We start from the raw sequence: 19,871 nt of genomic DNA on the forward strand, positions 1-19,871 counted from the left end.
TGACTCGGTGATTTCCTGCCTACACACGAGGGGTGCTGTTCATATTTACATTTCCTCAGCAGCAGCTATCGGAGGTTTTTTTTCTGTGTTTGTCTGCGATAGGAGGTGTGTGTGTGCGTGCATGCGTGCGCGCGTGTGTGTGTGTTGCTGCTGCTGCTGGAGACAAAGACTGCAATTTATTTCTGTCAGACCAACCTGCCTGTCCTCTAATGTAGTGGGGGTGGGGTGTCTAAAGTGACATCTTACATGCATTAACAGATCCCCCCCCCCCCCCCCCCCCCCCCCCCCCAAAGCTGCTGTGACTGGCCATTTTAGTTTTTAACCCTTTTCCATTTTGGAGCCTCTCTGTCTTTCTGCTTTCCTTTTCTTCAGCTGACTTTTTATGTGCCGACCATTTTCTTTAGGGGATGTGGTCTTTGTGGTATATATCGCATGCCAAGTAGCTGAGCTCTAGTTCTCGGAACTTCCTTAAATACACTGAGTCTCCACAGCCGTAGCTGCACAATATTTTGCAAGACAAAATGTCAGTTCTCACTTTTGTGTCGAAGCAGCTGATGATGTTTCACACAAATCATGACTGTGTTCAACAGACTTCCCCTTCTGGCTTTGTCTTTTTGTAGATACAATCTTAAAACAGTGGAAGATGCACCCTATACTCGATACAAGATAATGCACAGATAACTTTAAAATAAGAGCACAACAAATGCATAAACTTAGCAGTGTTCAAAATAATATAGACTCAACAAAGTGCAAAAGTAAATGTAGAAAAAGAGTGAAAAAATACCTGAATTGGCTTTTTTTTTATAAAACAAAAAGCCCACATTCACATTTCGGAGAATTATATTGTAATGTTTGTATAAATATTCCAATGAAAACAATGTAGTTTATTAACTGGTCAAGCTTCAGTCCACATGCAAACACATGCACTCTGCGGTTCATTGCTGCAGAGCGACTCCTTTCACAGTGTTTTCACATTGTCATTTGATATATTATTGTAAACATATAGATGACTGCGACACCAGGGAGTCGCTGCTCCCGGCCAAGGAGTAGTTCCACACGCGATGTGTTTTACACTTTGCACAACAGATTAAACAAACATAATATAAAGTCATTGTTTATTAGCTTGAGAGGTGGTGGTGGGATGATTTAATTATTTTCGGGGCAGAGCTAGTTGCTCCCCCCCTTTCTCCAGTCTTTGTGCTAAACTAAGCAAACCAGCTGCTGGTTAGATTAGAGTGATCTCAATCGTCTCATCTTTCACCAGAGATATTCCTGAAAGAAAACAATTGTACTGCAGGACTTTTCTAACAGAATGCTTTTTTCCCATTGTGTGATAATACTACTTTTTCTTAAGAGAAGGATCTGAATACATCTTCCAACACTAAACACATCTGACTGTCAGTTGATTTACAATAACTTTCACTTGAGTGAGTTTGAGCGGAGAGGTTAATTGCATGGTTTGCAAAAAAAACAGAGCACACTAGTTGCTTTTCTAGAAACTAGAGCCATAGGCGTGTGTGCCGGGGTTATTACAGGTAGATGTTAACCACCCTGGTGCACACACACACACACACCAGAGCTGTTGGGGTGTGGGGTGTAAAGGGCTGTCTGGCACACGAGTTAACCACAGCTGTCAATGCATGGACGGGAGTATAACCCATGGGCGATGTACTGTACTGTACTGTACTGTAGTAGAGTTTTCATGGACTTGATGAGGTTGAGGTTCAACGTTGGTTGGCAGTTTAAATCAGCTCGGTGGAAAACAAGCATTAGTGGTCGACATTGATGAAAGGTCACTGCTATCTCCTCTCACAGCACTCCACAATCACCAGGGTGCAGCTCACGGGCTTTAACCTTTCCCTCATTAAACTGAACCTGTGTACAGAAAGGGTGGGAGTGGGTATCCTAGTTACCGTTTTTACGACAACCCAAGGTTAGAGACATTTGCGTTTTGGTGACTGTTGACCTTCTGTGTCCAACACAGTTAATCACGTACTTTACTGGGGACACTTTCTGTAACAAGTGGCAAGATAACAGCAAGTGTGGACAAACCTCTGGACATCACATTTGTGTCCCACAGAAAGGCTAAGGCCGGGTGTCCATCCCCGAGTATCAGTGCTGATACCAAACTTTGAGGAATTCCAACATGCTTTCCGAAAAAAAATCCTTATTTTCATTTAACACAACAAAAACAAAAATCTCCAATTCAAAGTCTAACACCAAGCAGTCGTTCAGGAACTTTGTCTTAACGAAACGAAAATCTGCAACAATTTAATTTAAAACCAAGAACTATAAGAACAAGATTACAAATCACCAGACATTTAATGCAAGCTTTTTGGTACTTGACTGTTTTCAATGCTCAGTGCTTCAGGCACATTTTGGATACCAAAAAATAAAAAAGTTTGACACTAAGCCTTTGTTTTTATTTGACCCAATGCTTGAAAGCTGAAATACGTCAGTCGTTTTGCTGCTCCAACATCAACAAGCCAAAGTTGATCAATTTGATTAAATTCATATGAAGAAATGGTTTTGATTTGCTCTCTAGTTAGATGAGAAAATATCACTCTGTATAGTAGCCTAAATAAGGTACAGCTAGTTAGCTTAGCTTAGCATAAAGTCTGGAAACAAGGGGAAATAGCTACTCTGGCTCTGTCTCAAAGTAACAAAGTCCACCAACCAGGTGCTCTTATTTCACTGCGGAGTACAGTAACTTCCTGGAGTCTTTTCATCGCTTTAGTTTGGACTGAGACAAGCTAGCCGTCTCCCCCTGCGTCCAGTGTTAATGCTAAGCTATAAGCTAACTGACATTTGGAACGGACAAATATGAAAGTTTTGGGACTAAATTCAGTCGGCTAAGATTATTTTTCTAAGATGTTGAGCTATTCCTTTAACTTTGTTTTACACATTCTAACACATTGGGGTGTAGCAGAAAACAACAACACCATATTGTTTGGTCATTTAAGCTTAATAATTTCGTATCCCGATAATTCACTGGAAAAGTGGGAGAACATTTCTGCTTCAGTGAACTAGCATCACTTCTAGCAGCGTAAGCCTCTGACTATAAGAGTCTAATCTGTTTTGGTTTGCTTGTATTGTCCCTGAGGATAAGCATCAGTCAGCTGTCGGCATGTGGCACAATGGAGCTCCGGCAGCCGGCCACTCTGGGCCTACAGTACATGTCACATCCTGTTTGATGATGAGACTCACGCGACCCCGGTCTGGCACCAGTGTGGTCAGATAAACAAATGAGTTCACAGTGTTGGTGTAGCTTCTGTACCTCTGTGAAACAAAGATCTGTTTCATAAGAAATAAACTTGTTGACATGCAGAAATGGTTGGAGGAAACGAAGCGGTCTAAAACAATTCCGTGTTTGAAGACAACAATGAGCTTCGAGATAGAAACAAGAAAGCTAGATGGTTCCTCTTTTCACTGATCCATTCAGCGCCTTCAGCCAAATCTTATTTGAATATTTTGGTTGCTGTGAGACGCACACACATCGACACAAACAGACGAATGAGGAAAAGATTCTTTTTTTTTTTACAGTTTCACAAAACGGTCATGATGAAATGATGTGTGGGAACAGTTCTTCATCCATGTTGGGTTCAAGTCAAAAGTTGTTACCCCACTGTGAACAAAACTTGCCCTGTTTAGTTGAACAATTCGCTGATAGCTGAACCACAATTGTTGTGTTGGGACATGTTATTAACTGTTGTGTCATTGAGCTCTTTCCTGATGGTTTTGTACAAATGGGGAAATGTCACATCTTTTTTACAGCGTCACAAAACTGAAATGGTGTGTGGGAACAGTCCATTATCCAAACCCACTTCCTTTTAATTCTGCAAAATGTACTAAAACTTTGATCAGCATCAACAAAACATAGTTGTTGTGTTTGGACATGTTATTACCTGTTATGGCATTAAGCTCCTGCCTGTGTGGTTTCTGTAGGATGTGTGTCATCCTTGTACATAACATTGATGTATAAACAGCCATGTTTCTCACCACCTCTCAAGCTAAGGAATCTGTACAAATAAACACACCGTCTGCAGGGAGAGTACAGTTTGTGGATTCTGGGTGTGACTGGTGTGAGCGTGTCTTCAGGGTTGAACGGGGATTTGCTTCACAGCAGGTTCTGTGTAGAGTTGTGTCACGTGGCTGAGCGCGAGTAAATATATGTTTGGTCTGTGTGCAATAGGACTGCTCGTCAGAGTCAATATTTAGCGTCCTCTCTTAGTCCTATTTGTGGTGTCCAATGTCTGCTGGAAGGAGTTAAAAAAAAATCCTTTCAAACTAAAACCTTCATCTTGACTCAATTGTTTTCTATGTTGCTACAGCGCAAATGTTTCCTGTATTTTTTCCATATAAATCCTGTTGCTTCAGCATTCCTGGACAATGAGGGCAGGCACATTTTCTGCAGTATTTTTGCAGTCACACTTTCCTTTGAGCTGAAGACAAACAGACACACTGTTGATTCACCTGCTGTTTCATGAAGAAATATGACTTCATGGACTTTGTCCCTCCTTATCGGAACACTTTACAATCTGCACAGTAAATACAACAATGTGCGCAGAACCAAGTTCACACAAACACTGAAAGGGAAACATTTAAAAAGCAAAGTGTGCTCCTGGATTATGCCAACACAGTTTATACGCACTTTTCTAGGGAAAGGCGCATACAAGCAGCTCTATCATTGCTCCTCCTGTCGACCAATCAGTGTTCTCTCTCCTCGTCAGACAGACCCATGAACAAACTGAGCACTCCCTCCTCCTCCTCCTCCTCCTCCTCCTCCTCCTCCTCCTCCTCCTCCTACTCTACTAGCCATTAAAACATAAAACTCTCCACTCTCAGCCCACTCCCATATCTACAGCCTCTTCCAGCGGTTCTGCTCCTCTCTCCTCTGCGATTCATCTTGCAAACTGTGAGTTCGCGTAAGAATGCACCTTTTTTTGTGATTTTGTGGACTTTGATTTTGATTTATGTGACAAGCCTTTTGAAACGTGCATAATTCCTCAGCTCGAGGGGGCACAGCTCGCGCTGTTCAATGATTCAATGATGATATTAATTTTGCTCGTGTGTGGTAAATTCAGTGCAGATTTTCAGAAGAGATTTTCCAGATGTGGAAAGTCTCCGTTCATTTCTCCCCTCTGAGTCACAGCACACAGCGAAAGCTGCGCGAAAACGGGAGATTAACCAGAAGGATTCCATGTATTATGGAAACACAGGCTGGCTATTGCATTGCTTATTATGGGGCAAATACTCTGTTATTTCCTGCTTTTTATCTCGTGGGTGGAACGGAAACATGCAAAAGGAGTGCAGGAAGCAGCGGTTTGGATGTTATGTAATCCAAAAAAAGAAGAAAAAAAGAAGAAATTGTGCGAATAGCAAATGTCACATCAAATTAAAGCAACATTGCTTCTGTTCTTTTTTTATTCTTTGAAAGATGCACTTCTCCTATGACCTAAATAAGAGAAACACCCCACACAGCCGTCTGACCAGTCAGCATGATTAGATGAAATCTAATCTCATTCGAGATGCTCTTTCCCAGCAGACATTTATCACCACAGACTTGCAGAGTTATGTATTACAGCAGTGCCATTAATGGTGCATCAGTAAACATCCATGGAAGTGATCTGGAGGTCTGTTCACGATGCAGCATTTACTGATCAGCCTCTTCCAGGATGTCCACGGGCTGTTTTCTCACTGCGCTGAAACCTGAGCCGCTCATTAAACACATAGCTGAACAAACTCAACAGCAATATTACTCCTTCAGGTGATAATGATGATGCGTGGCTGTTTGGATTATCTGTGGTTGGTTTGATGTTTTAATATCCATCTGTAAATAACACACCATGCACAATGAGCGGCTAGTGTTGCAGTGCAGTATGTGCATAGGATAAAGCGGCCTATGGAGTGTAAGATCTGAGGCTTACAGAAGTGGACGACGCAAGTGTTGTGTCATTACAGTTGACATCAGCCTCACTGCAGTAATAATCCTGCTGCTGCCAACCCCATTTGTAATCTGCCTCTTGTGTAATCGGGGAACACGTAAATCTGCATAATATCTCACTCTCATCATAATCTGAAGTTTATGTCTGCTAAATCAAATATCCATTGACTCCAAAAGCCAGGTTCAGTGACACTGAAGAGTTTCACTGCACCACAGTTCACAAGATTACTTTATTGAAGCAGTCTGCAGTCATGCAGTTACCCAATTAGTTGTTACTCCGCTATAAACACACAAGATATGTGCAGTGGTTATCTCTCTCATATTGGGATATGTATGATTAACAGATTAATGATGGTTCAAAGTCCCTGCATCAATCTGGTTTCCATGATTTAAAGAAAACAGTTCAGACAAGTTTATGGTGTTCAGCTTTATTTTCAGAATTGAAGATGACTTCTCTCTCTGATACTTTCAAATGAACAGGATCCACGAGACTTTTGATGAAAATTAACCTTGTTATATGTTTTGCGGCTCTGTATTTATAAAAATACTTCATGGGTTCTACTGACACAATTATAGGAGAATTTTCCAAACCCGTAGAAAAGCAATTTAATCCTCCAAATTATGTCCGAACTAAAGAAGAAGAGTAATAATAAGATTACAATCTCAAATGGACTTCATGTAAGAAAATCACCCAGCGACTTACGTACGTGAGTAAGTGCTGCTGTCATAACTGATGTGACAGCAGCAGCAGCAATAAATGACAATAGACCGGTTTAAGAACCAGTTTGTTTGGTTTAGTAGTCTATACCGTGGTCTTTCTCCGTCACCCTCTGGCCTCTTGCATCTCCATATTTACTCTCTTCCTCTTTCTTTCTTCATGTCCACATTTCCCTCAGAGCCATCATGGTTTCCCATAAGGAGTTTGTGGGTGCAGGGAAGCAGCCGGGGCTGCAGGTGTGGCGTATCGAGAACTTGGACCTGAAGCCGGTGCCTAAGGCCCTGCATGGCAGCTTCTTCACCGGGGACGCCTACCTGCTGCTCTTCACCACCTCAGCCCCTTCATACAACATACACATGTGGCTGGGTAAGGCGTGGACACATAGTGTGCACCAGACTATGGTGCAGCATGTTAATAATTCCTATCTTTAACGACTAGAAATGAATATCTTTCTGTTTATCTTGCTTTATAAAAATGGTGTTCTCATGCTGTTTTCAAAACAGGAAACAGTCTTGCGTTGCATTTTTGAGAAATAATCACCAACACATTCGGTAGCAGAAGTCATTTTACTGCAATGTGTTCTCAAACTGCTATTGCTTGGCCTCCCCAGTTGTGTTTTGATAATTGTAATTTTATGGTTTCATCACTTCTCTGAGTGGTTATATGATGTGCTGAGGGTTTCCTCAAAATCCTATTGTTTAAATGGCAATACAGTGTTGAATGTTAAAGTGGGTAAAAGTACAGCATTAGTAACCACTTCCTTGTTGAAGTCAGTCACAAACTAAAGTAAAATATTAACAATTTAAAAAGAAAAGCTGATACACGAACAGTGCATGCACATAGCACATAGTTCCTCATGTCCTTGCAACACTGTAGCTGTGGTTTTGAAGTGGTTATAGAAATAGATAGTCATGTGATCTCAGCACTGAAACATCCTCTGCTGCATGAGTCGCTGAAAATTTCTTGTCTAGAAGTCACACCAGTTTGAGATATTCCCCCACAGCTCCCTCGATGTGCCGTCTGCTCTCATTGAAGGTTCAGTTCAGACCTTTACAGAGCGAACAAAGACGCCAACAACTTTAAATCCTAAATCGAAGGCAAAGTCTTTGAATGCTCTGTACATTTTCAGTTAAATAAGAATAACGGGGACTTCAATAAAGACGCTGCTCACTTCTGCAATATGCCACAAGAGACCGGCCCCTGCATGTTTGTAGTGTTTCCTGCCAATTCTCCTCCAGTGCCAGCACACAGACTGCTCTTTTATTTCTCTTCCGCCATTGCTACTGTCTGCAAGACGTTGAAGTAGAAATAACATGAGAACATAATTAATCCCTCTGTCTTGGATCATTGTTAGTCATGAAGAGTCATAGTTGTGTTATGGGCCATCTGTCAGTAATAGCAGGATACAAAGTGGCTCTGCTGCAGATGTGGCCGATTCAAAGCCTCAAGTCCTGACTCAGAGGTCCCATAAGGTCACCGCAGAAACTTTTGTGCTGCAGTTTGCTCTGCAAATGTAAAATTCACTGAATGCTCTTATGACAAACTTGACTCTCGAGCATCCGTGTGATGCAATTAGAGAATGAAAATAGCTGAGTAAAAGACGATTTGACTCTTTCCTGCAGGGGACTCGTGCTCGCAGGATGAGAGTGGAGCAGTGGCCATCTTTTCCACACAGCTGGATGACTTCCTGGGTGGTGGGCCGGTGCAGTACAGGGAGTTGCAGAACTCTGAATCCAACGCCTTCCTGGGATACTTCAAGTCAGGAATCAAGTACCAGGTGAGCTTCAGCAAAGACAACTTTGGACTGGTGGTTTCACTATCTGAGTGAAAATACTCTAGAGGAGTGGTTCTCAACCTGGGGGCGGTCGGGTAAACATTATGCCTGCTAAACATCAGTGTGTTAGGGTTGTCATTGTGGGTTTAGCCTCACAGAGCTGCGAGCATGTCTCAAGTCTTGTTTCTTTTGAAATACTGCACATATTAACCTCTTTAGGCCTCTAAAAAAAAAATAATTTACTTCACTGTTAAAATATAAAGTGAGCAATGAAGATTCTTACAGCATGAACAGTGAAAGTTATGATGACAAAACAATGACAAATGGAGCAACAATCTGTCTCAGGACTAACTATATCTACTGGGCTTGATGATTGTCGGCATTTCGTGAACTTTGCCAATCAGTGAAGCGGATGAGTCTGAAGTTCAGAGGGAACACAACATTCCCCGTTCTGCCCAACTGACTGACTGTAACGGAGGCAACCACCCTGTTTAGAGGAGGACATTTTGAAAAACACAAGCGGCCCACTTTTTAACCAGCCATCTGTTTCACATTGCCACGAAAACCATCCAAACCTCCTTCTGGCTCTGGTTGGATATAATTAGCCCAAAGTCTTGTTTCCTGCTTTTGCAAAGTTGGATAATGGAAACTCTGCTCTGCACATGTACAGAAGCACAGTTCAGACACACAGTGTTCTTCAGAAAAAGAGCGAGAGACAGAATGAAACCTCATTATCTCTTCATGCTTTTGGTAACTCCACTGTTCGGAAACAATCCTGTCATTAAAATAAACAGAGACTGCATTGTTACCAGGGACATTGTTTACTGCGCCTCTCTCTTGAGAAAGATGAACAGCGTCACTGTGGTTTTTGAAGAATCCTCTCCTCCCGATGCGAACAAGAATCTGTGCCCTTGTGGGTAAATGCTGAGCCCTCAACAGACATTTTAAAAACAAGAACCTCCCTCCTTGTATATCTGTTCCCATTCAGTGACAATGGTTGATCTAAAGCAGATGTCTTCAACAGGGGGCCCGGGAAAGTTTTGGTTAATGAGACAATCTTTATGCATGGCAGTGGTACTAATGGGCCATCACTCATTTTTCGTTTCCACGTTTAAAATGAAAACATCAATTTGAATAGCTTGCATGATTATCATGCAATTAACAGACAATGTTGATTTCGGCATTGGTATCAGTTGACAAGGTGTGTTTATAAATGGCAGTGGCACGGCCACCCTACTCACTGTACCTTACGTTTAAAATAAAAACATGAATATATGAACCTGTGTATTATTTGAATAGCTTAGTATTGAATGCACAATAAAGAGGTATACACAGTACTATGCCCATTTAATATAAAACACAATTGTATACGATATATATAGTCGGGGGTCCCTGCTCCATCTCTCTATCAGTTTGGGGGTCCTTGGCCTGAAAAACGTTGAAGACCCCTGATCTAAAGTGTTACATGATACAAGTGTAGAGTATCAAAGCAGTCCCATTGCTTTTTCTGTTGTAGTTTCTGTTTCTCATCTGCAGTGAATAATTTGCATGCCTTGTAAATACCTGTTTTGTTTAATGGCTTCACTAAGGATGTCACATTACGAGACAATCCTGCCTCTCAGGTACACCACTGTTGCACAGAACAGACATGATCCTCCTTTGCAAAAGCAGGCATCATGTCAGTTTCATTTTTGCCATTTGATAAGACTTATTGTCTTTGTTAGCTGTGATTCATAGTACACGCTAATCTCATTATTTGGCAGCATCATTTACAGCCTTTTGTCTTTAGAGGTTTTTACTGTGTTGTGTTAAACTAATATCCCCCTCAACGTTAATCTCAGTGTCTCATGAAATCATCTGTGTCCGTACATCCTGCCTCAGACCTCTCAATAGGGCATTTGTGACTGTTTGTCTGGTGGTTATAAACTTAAAACTGTGCACGTGATGTAAGATTTGTGCTGTTTTCTTCCTTTAACTGTGTTCATGTACATGTTTCAAATGAAGCGGCTTTTTTTTTAAGGAAAATTTCCCCTTTACATAACCTCACTTAAATTATTATTTGTTGTCACAGAAAGGGGGCGTGGCCTCCGGTTTTCAGCACGTGGTGACCAACGATACGAACGTGAAGCGCCTGCTGCATATCAAGGGTCGGAGGGCCATCAGAGCAACAGAGGTGGACATGTCCTGGGACAGCTTCAACAAGGGAGACTGCTTCATTGTTGACCTGGGCAAGGTGAGCTGGGTTTGATCTGTTTTAGTGTGTGTGTGTGTGTGTGTGTCTGTGTAAGTGTGTATGTATGTAAGTATATATGGGTGAACATTATATACGGTGTATATTACGAATACTTATTGTGTCCCTATTGTCACCAAATCAATCAGCACTGAAATCTAAGTGTAATAAGGTTACTAACTTTAATATCCATTTCCTGTCTGTCGCTCTCCTGCAGGACATCTATCAGTGGTGTGGCAGTGATTGTAACCGATTCGAGAGGCTGAAGGCCGCTGAGGTCGGCATCGGCATCAGAGATAATGAGAGAAATGGCAGAGCCAAACTGCACATGGTGGAGGAGGGGGAAGAGCCGGCAGCAATCATAGAGGTGACACACACACACACGCACGCACGCACGCACGCACGCACGCACGCACGCACGCACGCACGCACGCACGCACGCACGCACGCACACACACACACACACGCACGCACACACACACACACACACACACACACACACACACACACACACACACACACACACTCCTCTCCTGGTATATCTCAGCCCCACATTGAAGATTTCCCTCCAAAGCTGATTACTTGTGAGCAGAAGCTATAAGCGTTATTGATGCTTTCACGGCCGGCCAGTGATTAGTCACCGTGGGAACGAGTGGACACAATGCTGTCCTTTGTAATATGCTGCTCTTGTGCCAACTGTGTGCCAAGGCGGTATTGTAAACACTTCCTTTACAACAAGTGAGGAGGGTAAACTCCAGGGAGGCCTCATGAAAGAGAGAGAGAAGGGGGTGGTTTAACATTTTTTAAATTCATCAAAATTGTTTTTAATCTGATAATAGGTTGTAGAATGTAGTCTATGTAAAAAGTCACTGCCAAGGTTATCGTGTCTTTATCTGTGTAAAAAAAACACAATTGTAACTTGAGGCACAAGTGATACTTGAACAAGAGGAACAAGAGGAGAACAATAATACTTTCTCTGGTTGTGTAGGCTCTGGGGCCCAAACCCACCATTGCACCCGGTACTGCGGATGACGAGAAGGTGGACACCACCAACAGGAAGAAGGCTGCCCTCTACGTGGTAAGTGATGTAAGTGATAACCCATGATTAACCTTTTTTTCCCTGTACTGTATAATATATATGTTGTATATGTGTATGTTCGATATATATGTGACTTTCATTTCTGGGTGGGAAATAAGATTTCACAACCCACACTACGGAGGGATCTTTAACGAAAGTAGGATTTGAAATGTAGCCTGATAATTGTGCTGCATTCTTGTGCTACTGATTTGAATTTGAAAATCAAAACTTGAATATTATTGCCTGGATTCAGTCCAATTGAATTACAAAGATGCCCGCATACTTGATTTATCCATGGATCTTTGAGTTACTGAACATCAGACTGTAAATCTTAAATAAATATGTATGTAGCTCACATGATAGAGTCTACACTTCTACATTCGATAATTACAAATTACACCTAAAGAATGTGCTTTTTCCCAAAACTCCGTTTTAATATTGGAACAAATGAAGATGTTTTGAAGCTGTTGTTGAGGAACCACGTCCTCCCTTATCGGTACACTTTGAGAGCAGAGCTGGTAGCTGACACTGTCTCTCTGCTTCGTAGATCTCTGACGCCTCTGGGTCGATGAAGGTGTCGGCCGTGGCTCCGTCCAGTCCCTTCAAACAGGCCATGTTGTCTCCTGAGGAGTGCTACATCCTGGACAACGGGGTGGACAAGAACATCTTTGTTTGGAAAGGTGCCGATACAGCTTTACAGACTCAATAACTGAGCATTATTCTGCAGAATTTCTAAGCATGCTACTTGAAAAACAATGTTCATTAGGTAGTTCATTACCTAGATTGGTGCTCGAAGTAGCATAAGAGTTGAATGCTTTTCCAAATGATGGCCTTCTCATCATGTCATGTCTATCTCCAACCAGGTCCCAAGGCCAACATGGCAGAGCGTAAAGCAGCCATGGCCGCGGGGCAGCAGTTCATCAAAGACAAGGGATACTCCAATAAGACACAGGTAAAGCTGGCATGTGTCTCGCGGAAAAGCAGCGTCTTGTTTTCACATAATACATTTCAATTCTACTGTTTTGAACTTCTATTATTAAAGACATGTCACACTTTTAATAGCATGTCAAAGATGCAGGTAATTAAAAATCCCTCATTCCTTTACAGATCCAGGTACTTCCTGCAGGAGCTGAGACGACTTTGTTCAAGCAGTTCTTCAGCGACTGGAAGGACAAAGACGAGACCACGGGCCCCACTAAGGCCTACTCCATCGGACGCATAGCCAAAGTGGACCAGGTGCCCTTCGATGCCTCCTCCCTGCACTCCAACAAGGCCATGGCAGCCCAGCACGGCATGGTGGATGATGGAAAGGGCAAGGTCCAGGTACGAATGGGTTTGAAAGCTTAAAAAAAAGACCCAGATAAAACGGTGTGGTGAGGTGGGGGAAAGAAAAACGGTTGTGGTTTGGCTTTCAGATTTGGCGTGTTGAGGGTGAAAAGGTGCCTGTGGATCTTTCCTCCTACGGTCACTTCTATGGTGGAGACTGTTACATCATCCTCTACAGCTACAGACTGAGTGGCCGCGAGCAACACATCATTTACACCTGGTGGGTAAAAACAAAGATCCATACAAACACGTATGTGGTGTAATACAGTGCTACAGGCGGCTGTTGAGCATGTACACACAGTTCCCCACCACGCCCAGTCTAAGACCTGCCCTGACTCTCGGAAAATCATTCAGACTGTGTGTGTGTGTGTGTGTGTGTGTGTTACTGTGTCAGGCAGGGGCTGAAGTGCACACAGGATGAACTGGCAGGTTCGGCGTTCCTCACAGTGAAGCTCGATGACTCAATGGGAGGATCCCCAGTTCAGGTGAGAGCTTGGCGCTGATGCACCGCTCACCTTGACATCACACGTGTAAAAACAAGTTCAGATTCTGTACAGTCCCATGGTAACCCCCAGTAAAAAGACTTGATACCAGACTTGGCTGTGACTTAAGGGTATTAAAGGAATAATATAAATAATGCAATTATTGTTAATTAGGAACTCGGCACAACTTGTTTTTAGTTGTTTTCTTTGGAGCTATAAAAGATGAGTTATAACAGAAGAGCATAATGTCTGGCTACCTCACAATAGCAGCACTGTGGAAAAACTGACTTTTAGTGATTATAAGGGTTCAGCTTCTCAAATCTATTAAACCAAATTATTACAGAGGATTAATTACAGCGGATCAAGACAAACAATCTCAGTCATAACGTCAGCCTAAAAACAACCAGCCTTGGGCAACCAGCAGAGGGCAGTGTCACTGTAACGTTCATATTTTACCACTCTAATGCACTCCCATACTTAACCACATAATAATTTCAGTATTTACAACAAGTGATGCCTCATCACCAACTAAGATATGAAGCTTAAACTCCAAATTGGATCAGTTACTTAAAAAATAATTTTATTTATTTGATTTTTAAAGGCATCAAATCACAGGTAAAACTTGTGATTATTGAAAGGCAATCCCTCACCAACTATGACGACATATACCCCATGACCCCTTATAACAGTGTACAGGGGTTTTTGTATGTTTTAGCCCATTTACTTCAAAGTAAATGTAGTTTAATCTGAGATAGTGTTTGTAATCCATGCTGCTGTGTTTGAGAAACATGAATGTACTTATTCCACTCCAGGGATCCATTGCTTTCTGCATTTCTTTAAGTATTACTCTGTATGAAAAGTCGTGCAATCCATCACAGTAAACATAAAGTCTGTTGTGACTTTCCAAATCAGTATTTACTTTAACTGCATTAGCTTGCTGTGATGTACATCAACAAAAGTAATGCAGATGGGAATTTCAAATCTGACAATTGATTTTCAGATCACACAGAAATGAATGTCAACATACATTAAAGAAACTAAAAATGTCTTGAATGCTTTCAATGATTCATTTTGTAAATATATTGGCATGGTCCTTTAGACATTCAGACTGTTGAGATTACTGTATATGCTGACATACAATATTTGTTTTCTTTACTTTATCACCTATAGGCTGAACTAGAACAGTCATGAGCGCCACTATTCTTCATGGTGACGTTGTTTTTAATGTCCCCATCATAGGTGAGAGTGACCCAGGGTCAGGAGCCTCCACACTTGATGAGTCTGTTCCAGGGCAAACCCATGATCATCTACTTGGGAGGAACGTCACGCAAAGGTGGACAGTCACAATCCGAAAGCACTCGCCTCTTCAACATCCGCCAGAGCTCTTCCCGCGCTACCCGGGCTGTGGAGGTGAGCCGTCTGCCAGCACACGGACTTGTGTTGCCACATCCTCGATTCCCACCTCTTACCTGTCTCCATGTGTTCTCTCAGGTCGAGGTCTCTGCTTCCAATCTGAACACCAATGATGTGTTTGTGCTGAAGTCCCCGAGAGCCTTGTATGTGTGGAAAGGAGTGGGGGCCAGTGATGAGGAGATGGCTGCTGCCAAGTATGTGGAGGGCTTCCTGGGTGGCAGTCCCACACATGTGTCCGAGGGCAGTGAGCCAGGTGGGTGTCCTCTGAAGACTAATATACTATTGTATGTAATAATAGGTTTTTACTTCGGCTGATGCTATTAGCACCCAGGTGTCAGAGGCCAACAATTCTATTTGCACTCAGGCAACAGCTCACTCAGGAACAGCCAATGTGGCTATTTTCACCTGGGTGCGTATAGCATGGCAGAGACAAGCACACACGTTAGATACTGTATGTGTATGTACAGACTATTGTAGGCATATTTCTCCTGAACCCAACCAAAAAACGTTGTCTAAACTTAACCAAACTGCGACTGAAAACTGAAAATAATAAGTAAATGTAAAACTAGACTTCTCAAATGACATGAACTTAGGTCTCCTGGATGAAACACCCATTCATCCACCACATCCCCTATGAATACTTTGTCAATGTTTACACTAATATTTCTGTTACTACTACTACTAATTATGCTAATCTTTAGAAAGGTAGCTAACGAATGCTTAAGTTAAGTTAAGCTACATATTCAACTTGGCCGGGTGTAAATAGCCGAATAGATGCCGCATGACTATTCTCACCCGGTTGCAAAATAGATATAATATTTACCTCCCCTGAAAATAAACTGGAACAATTAGCAGGGGTGCGTTTTGCTTTGTTTGTCTGCCCTGGGATGATTAAAGAGGGAGGATGCGTCATCATACTGTGCAGTACTTTAAAGGCAAAAGTTATATGAAAAACAGTTATACTTTATCAAAGTATTTGGACTCATTTTGACATAACTTTGAAGATTAAAAGTAGCTCAACTCTGTTTTGTTTGCGAAACCAATGTCACTGATTGTCCTGGTCTGATGATGCATTTGGGAGCTGACTGGCCCAAAGAGCAGCAGCATCAATCTTTGAAGGAGGTCGTTATTCACTTCCTGATTAAACAAACAAAAGCACCAAATGTTGTATTGTCTTCTCTCTCAGGTGATTTCTGGGATGCTCTTGGCGGCAAGAAGGAATATCAGACCTCCAAGAGTCTGCAGAACATGGTCAACGCCCCGCGTCTGTTTGGCTGCTCCAACAAAACTGGAAGACTTAGTGTGAGTGAAATGATAAGAGCACAATTTGTTGTTGTTATCGAGGCTCGTATGCTACAGATGTGGAACACTTTATTTTGGTTTAGCCTATCAACGCATTCAGGCTGAATTTTCTTCTGCTCCCTCTATCAGGTTGAAGAAGTACCAGGGGACTTCAATCAGTCAGATCTGGCCATTGATGATGTCATGCTCCTGGATACCTGGGACCAGGTAACATGAGCGCTCTGTCGTCATCATTAGAGCGCGCAGAAACATGTTTAATGTGTGGAATGCCTTTATGGAGTTCAGACTCCACAGACTCCACAAAGGCATAAATACTCTTAAAACTCTGCATAGCTGGGCACTATTTGAATGGTTGAATGTGTTTCTTTTCCCTGCAGATCTTCCTGTGGGTTGGCAAAGAGGCTAATACAGAAGAAAAGACAGGAGCTCCCAAAATAGGTTTGTTGCTTAAACCCTAAAGAAAGAAACATCGTCCACACAGATCATACTGTCTTGTTTCAGATACTTGTTGCTAGAAAGCACTATAGAGTCATAGTATTTAGTTACAGTATTTCAAGTATTTTTAAAGTCTGTTGCGGAAATTTCCCATGCCCTTCTTAAATCATCCTTTCAGGGTGTCACAAAAAAGGGTGCTACTGTATTATGTCTGTCAAACCTGGATAGTAGGCGTCTTAATTAAAATATGTTATATGTTCACTAATCCCAGAGACTTACAGGGCAGTTAGCGACCTGTTTTTTTTGTCTTCCTGGGCACATTTTTCTAGGTGTCCACCACAAGTTATGAAACCGTGACAATATATAACATTGTATTCATGAGGACAATTTAAAAAAAAGCATAATATTGAGCTTGTGAGGTCTATTGTACATACATGCATGATTATATGTATGCCTGCTACGTAATATTCAGCTACAACATCTTAAAGCTGCACTGATCAATATTTTTACATCAACAATGTGTAATGTGAGAGGTGACACAGAAAATGATCACCCGACTCTGCAGTTCCCCTCAGCTCTAGGGAGCTTTTCAGCGTCTTTGGGATCATTTCCTGTTTTCAAAGTCTGTTGTCTGTGAAGTTGTGCTGTGAGACGATTACATATTCTCACTTTCTGTCACTAAGACTGTATTTCCATCTGTCAAACCCTCTGTCTACTTCTTATCATGCAGCAAAAGACTATGTGGACTCAGACCCGTCTGGTCGCAGAGGACTGCCCATCACCACCATCAAACAGGGAGCAGAGCCTCCAACTTTCACTGGCTGGTTCCAGGCCTGGGATACCAAGATGTGGGAGACGGATCCACTGGACAGAATCCGTGCCCGTTTCCAGTAATAAAACTAAAGGCTCTTTCTACCAGTCTGACTCCTTGGCTGTCCAGCATCTCTTAATGCAACTTCATTTATCTTACCTCCAATCCCTAAGTGCCAAAACCAATGTTATCACTGTTATCAGGTTGAATGGCTGCCTCTATGCCTTGGTCACGGTGCAGCACATCGGACTTCATAAACAGGAATGCATCACATCGGTAGTCAAATGACTTCCTGTCGCAACAATATCTTTAATTGATAGTGGTTTATTGATCTGTTGCATCCAGCAGCACGTCTTTATCTCAGCCCCTAATATGAATAGAAAGGAAGAAAATAGGAAAGGAAGCCATTTTAGACAGCTGGAGATATCCTCTCTTTCTCTCTGCTCTCTTTCACTTCAGAAGACGGCGTCATGCTTTCCTTTCTGCCCGTCTCAACAGCCTTGTCAGCATGTCAGAAACAGTTCACTCCATTACTACGTGGTGTTTACATGTGTTTTATCGTTGGTACTGGAATGATGTACACTTACTAGCAATTGCATGTTGCTTTTTTAAAATCATATTCTGTGCTTGTGAATTTTTAAAAGGCGTACAGCGGTATGTGCGCGTGTCCGTTGTCTTTATTACTTGACCCTGAAATGCTCACGTAGATGGCTTTAAATAAAAAGTATTTCAAACCTGTGTTTTCTATTTGATCATTTTCGGGGCTATAATGAGAAAAGGAATCAGATTAATCCGAAACCACCAGCTCCACCAGCATTTATAATTTATATTAAACATACAGAAACTGTCACAAGGTTTATAAGCCAGCTCTCACTAAGTCTCTCTTCTTCTCTCGGGAAGACAACATGGGATCTCGTTGCAGTTCGCAGCATCTGTCTAAGTAGGAAGACGACATGAACGACATATGACATGAAAGCTCAGTTCACAGCTGTTCACATACTTGTTTTGAACGTATTATTCATTTGTTTGTTCATCATATTTTAAATTGCATAGATACAGGTTTATTAAAGAAGAAACAGCAGCGAGCATTACTATTATGTAAATTTATATAATCCTGCCACGATACTGTGAATTGAGACATTAAACATTCTGTGATTTGCAGGATACACAAAATACAAACTCAGTGGAAAGCCCCTTAACTATGAGTGAATGAAAAAAAAAGCTCCAGAACAGTTACTAAATGGACCTTGTGGAGGAACCCAAAAACAACACACGTCAGTGGAGCTGTAAAGTGTTGTAAAGTAAGCAGATGCAGCACCAGGGAAGCAGATAGCTGGCTAGTTAGCTATGTAGCTTGTTCTTGGTGGGAAGAGAGGTCGAAGGGACCGTTAGACCCAGCGCTGCCCACCAGTGTAACCAGTGTAGCATTAAAGCATGGTGGAATTAGCAAGCGAGCTAATTAGCCAACTTTCAGCTAGTTAGCTTGTTAATTCCACCATGCTCTAATGCTACTCTGGGTGCAGAAAACGAGCCGAACAAAGTTGTCGTTCATCTAGCGATAGCAATGTTCTTGCCTACGCTGTGACAAGGGTGTGTGGATGTGGCATTGAGATGTTCAATTTTATTAATTTACTCTGGCTCTCCATGCGCCTTATCGTTACTACTCCAGGACGGTTTAGTTCAAACAAGTCAATGTCAATGTCGCAATGGCAACAGTAGGCTACACATAAAAATGTCTGCCGATACCGCTCTGACCGTCCTGCTATGTTGATTTGAACGGGAATGTCCGTTAAACTCCTATTCTATTCATGTGTTTTTGTTTTGACAACTCCATCATATGGTAGATCGAAAACAAGACTTTTACATGTTTATTACTTCAAACCCAAACTGCAGAATATTATAATGTATGCTTTTTTAAAATCGTATTTATCAGATGGAAACGTCAAATATTGTGCCATCAAGAATATATATTTTTAAAGGACAATGTGTTGACACTGAACATGAGAAGGGACCTCTTAAACCCTCCTTTAAATAGCCCTGTAGACCAGGGGTCTCAAACTCATTTTCACTCCGGGCCACATCAGCATCACGGTTGCCCTCAAAGGGCCGGTTGTAAATGTAAGACTGTGTAAATGTAACTACTCCTAACATATTGGTAAATAACTGTCTCTGCATTTGATTGTTGTTTATTCAAGTGTAAAAATATTGTACATGCAGTTGTATAAATGTAAACATATATTTAAGCACATTTCTGTTATTATAACTTAAATCCTTTTAATTTAGGGTTAAGAAACCCACATTACTCTATCAAAGATCAAACTATTAAAGAAAATATCAAAGACAAATATCAAACAAGTT

At 41.8% G+C, this 19,871-nt stretch overlaps 1 protein-coding gene across 3 annotated transcripts; it reads left to right on the forward strand.

The window, feature by feature from the left end:
* Window positions 1-4,806: 4,806 nt before the first annotated feature.
* On the forward strand, window positions 4,807-18,247 carry scinlb (scinderin like b). 3 transcript variants are annotated; one of them, XM_079285537.1, is made up of 17 exons: window positions 4,807-4,915; window positions 6,841-7,028; window positions 8,285-8,439; window positions 10,508-10,669; window positions 10,884-11,033; window positions 11,655-11,753; window positions 12,292-12,424; window positions 12,608-12,696; window positions 12,852-13,067; window positions 13,160-13,290; window positions 13,465-13,555; window positions 14,792-14,962; window positions 15,044-15,218; window positions 16,152-16,267; window positions 16,397-16,474; window positions 16,645-16,705; window positions 17,433-18,247. In XM_079285537.1, exons 2-17 carry the CDS (start codon window positions 6,848-6,850, stop codon window positions 17,594-17,596), a joined length of 2,172 nt encoding a protein of 723 aa, XP_079141663.1. In that variant the 5' UTR covers window positions 4,807-4,915; window positions 6,841-6,847; the 3' UTR covers window positions 17,597-18,247. The 3 variants fall into 3 exon arrangements, with proteins under 3 accessions (XP_079141663.1, XP_079141665.1, XP_079141664.1); XM_079285539.1 differs by having other exon boundaries at window positions 11,655-11,744; XM_079285538.1 differs by having other exon boundaries at window positions 4,864-4,925.
* Window positions 18,248-19,871: the final 1,624 nt, after the last annotated feature.

The sequence above is a fragment of the Melanostigma gelatinosum genome (genome assembly GCF_949748355.1).
Source record: "Melanostigma gelatinosum genome assembly, chromosome: 15".
Taxonomy (NCBI): domain Eukaryota; kingdom Metazoa; phylum Chordata; class Actinopteri; order Perciformes; family Zoarcidae; genus Melanostigma; species Melanostigma gelatinosum.

Bases quoted from the DNA above. Each gene is read 5' to 3' on its own strand.
- scinlb (XM_079285537.1), top strand. From the start codon at position 6,848: ATGGTTTCCCATAAGGAGTTTGTGGGTGCAGGGAAGCAGCCGGGGCTG. The intron at 12,425-12,607 runs GTGCCGATACAG...ATCTCCAACCAG, and splicing joins GAACATCTTTGTTTGGAAAG to GTCCCAAGGCCAACATGGCA. The intron at 16,706-17,432 runs GTTTGTTGCTTA...CTTATCATGCAG, and splicing joins GACAGGAGCTCCCAAAATAG to CAAAAGACTATGTGGACTCA.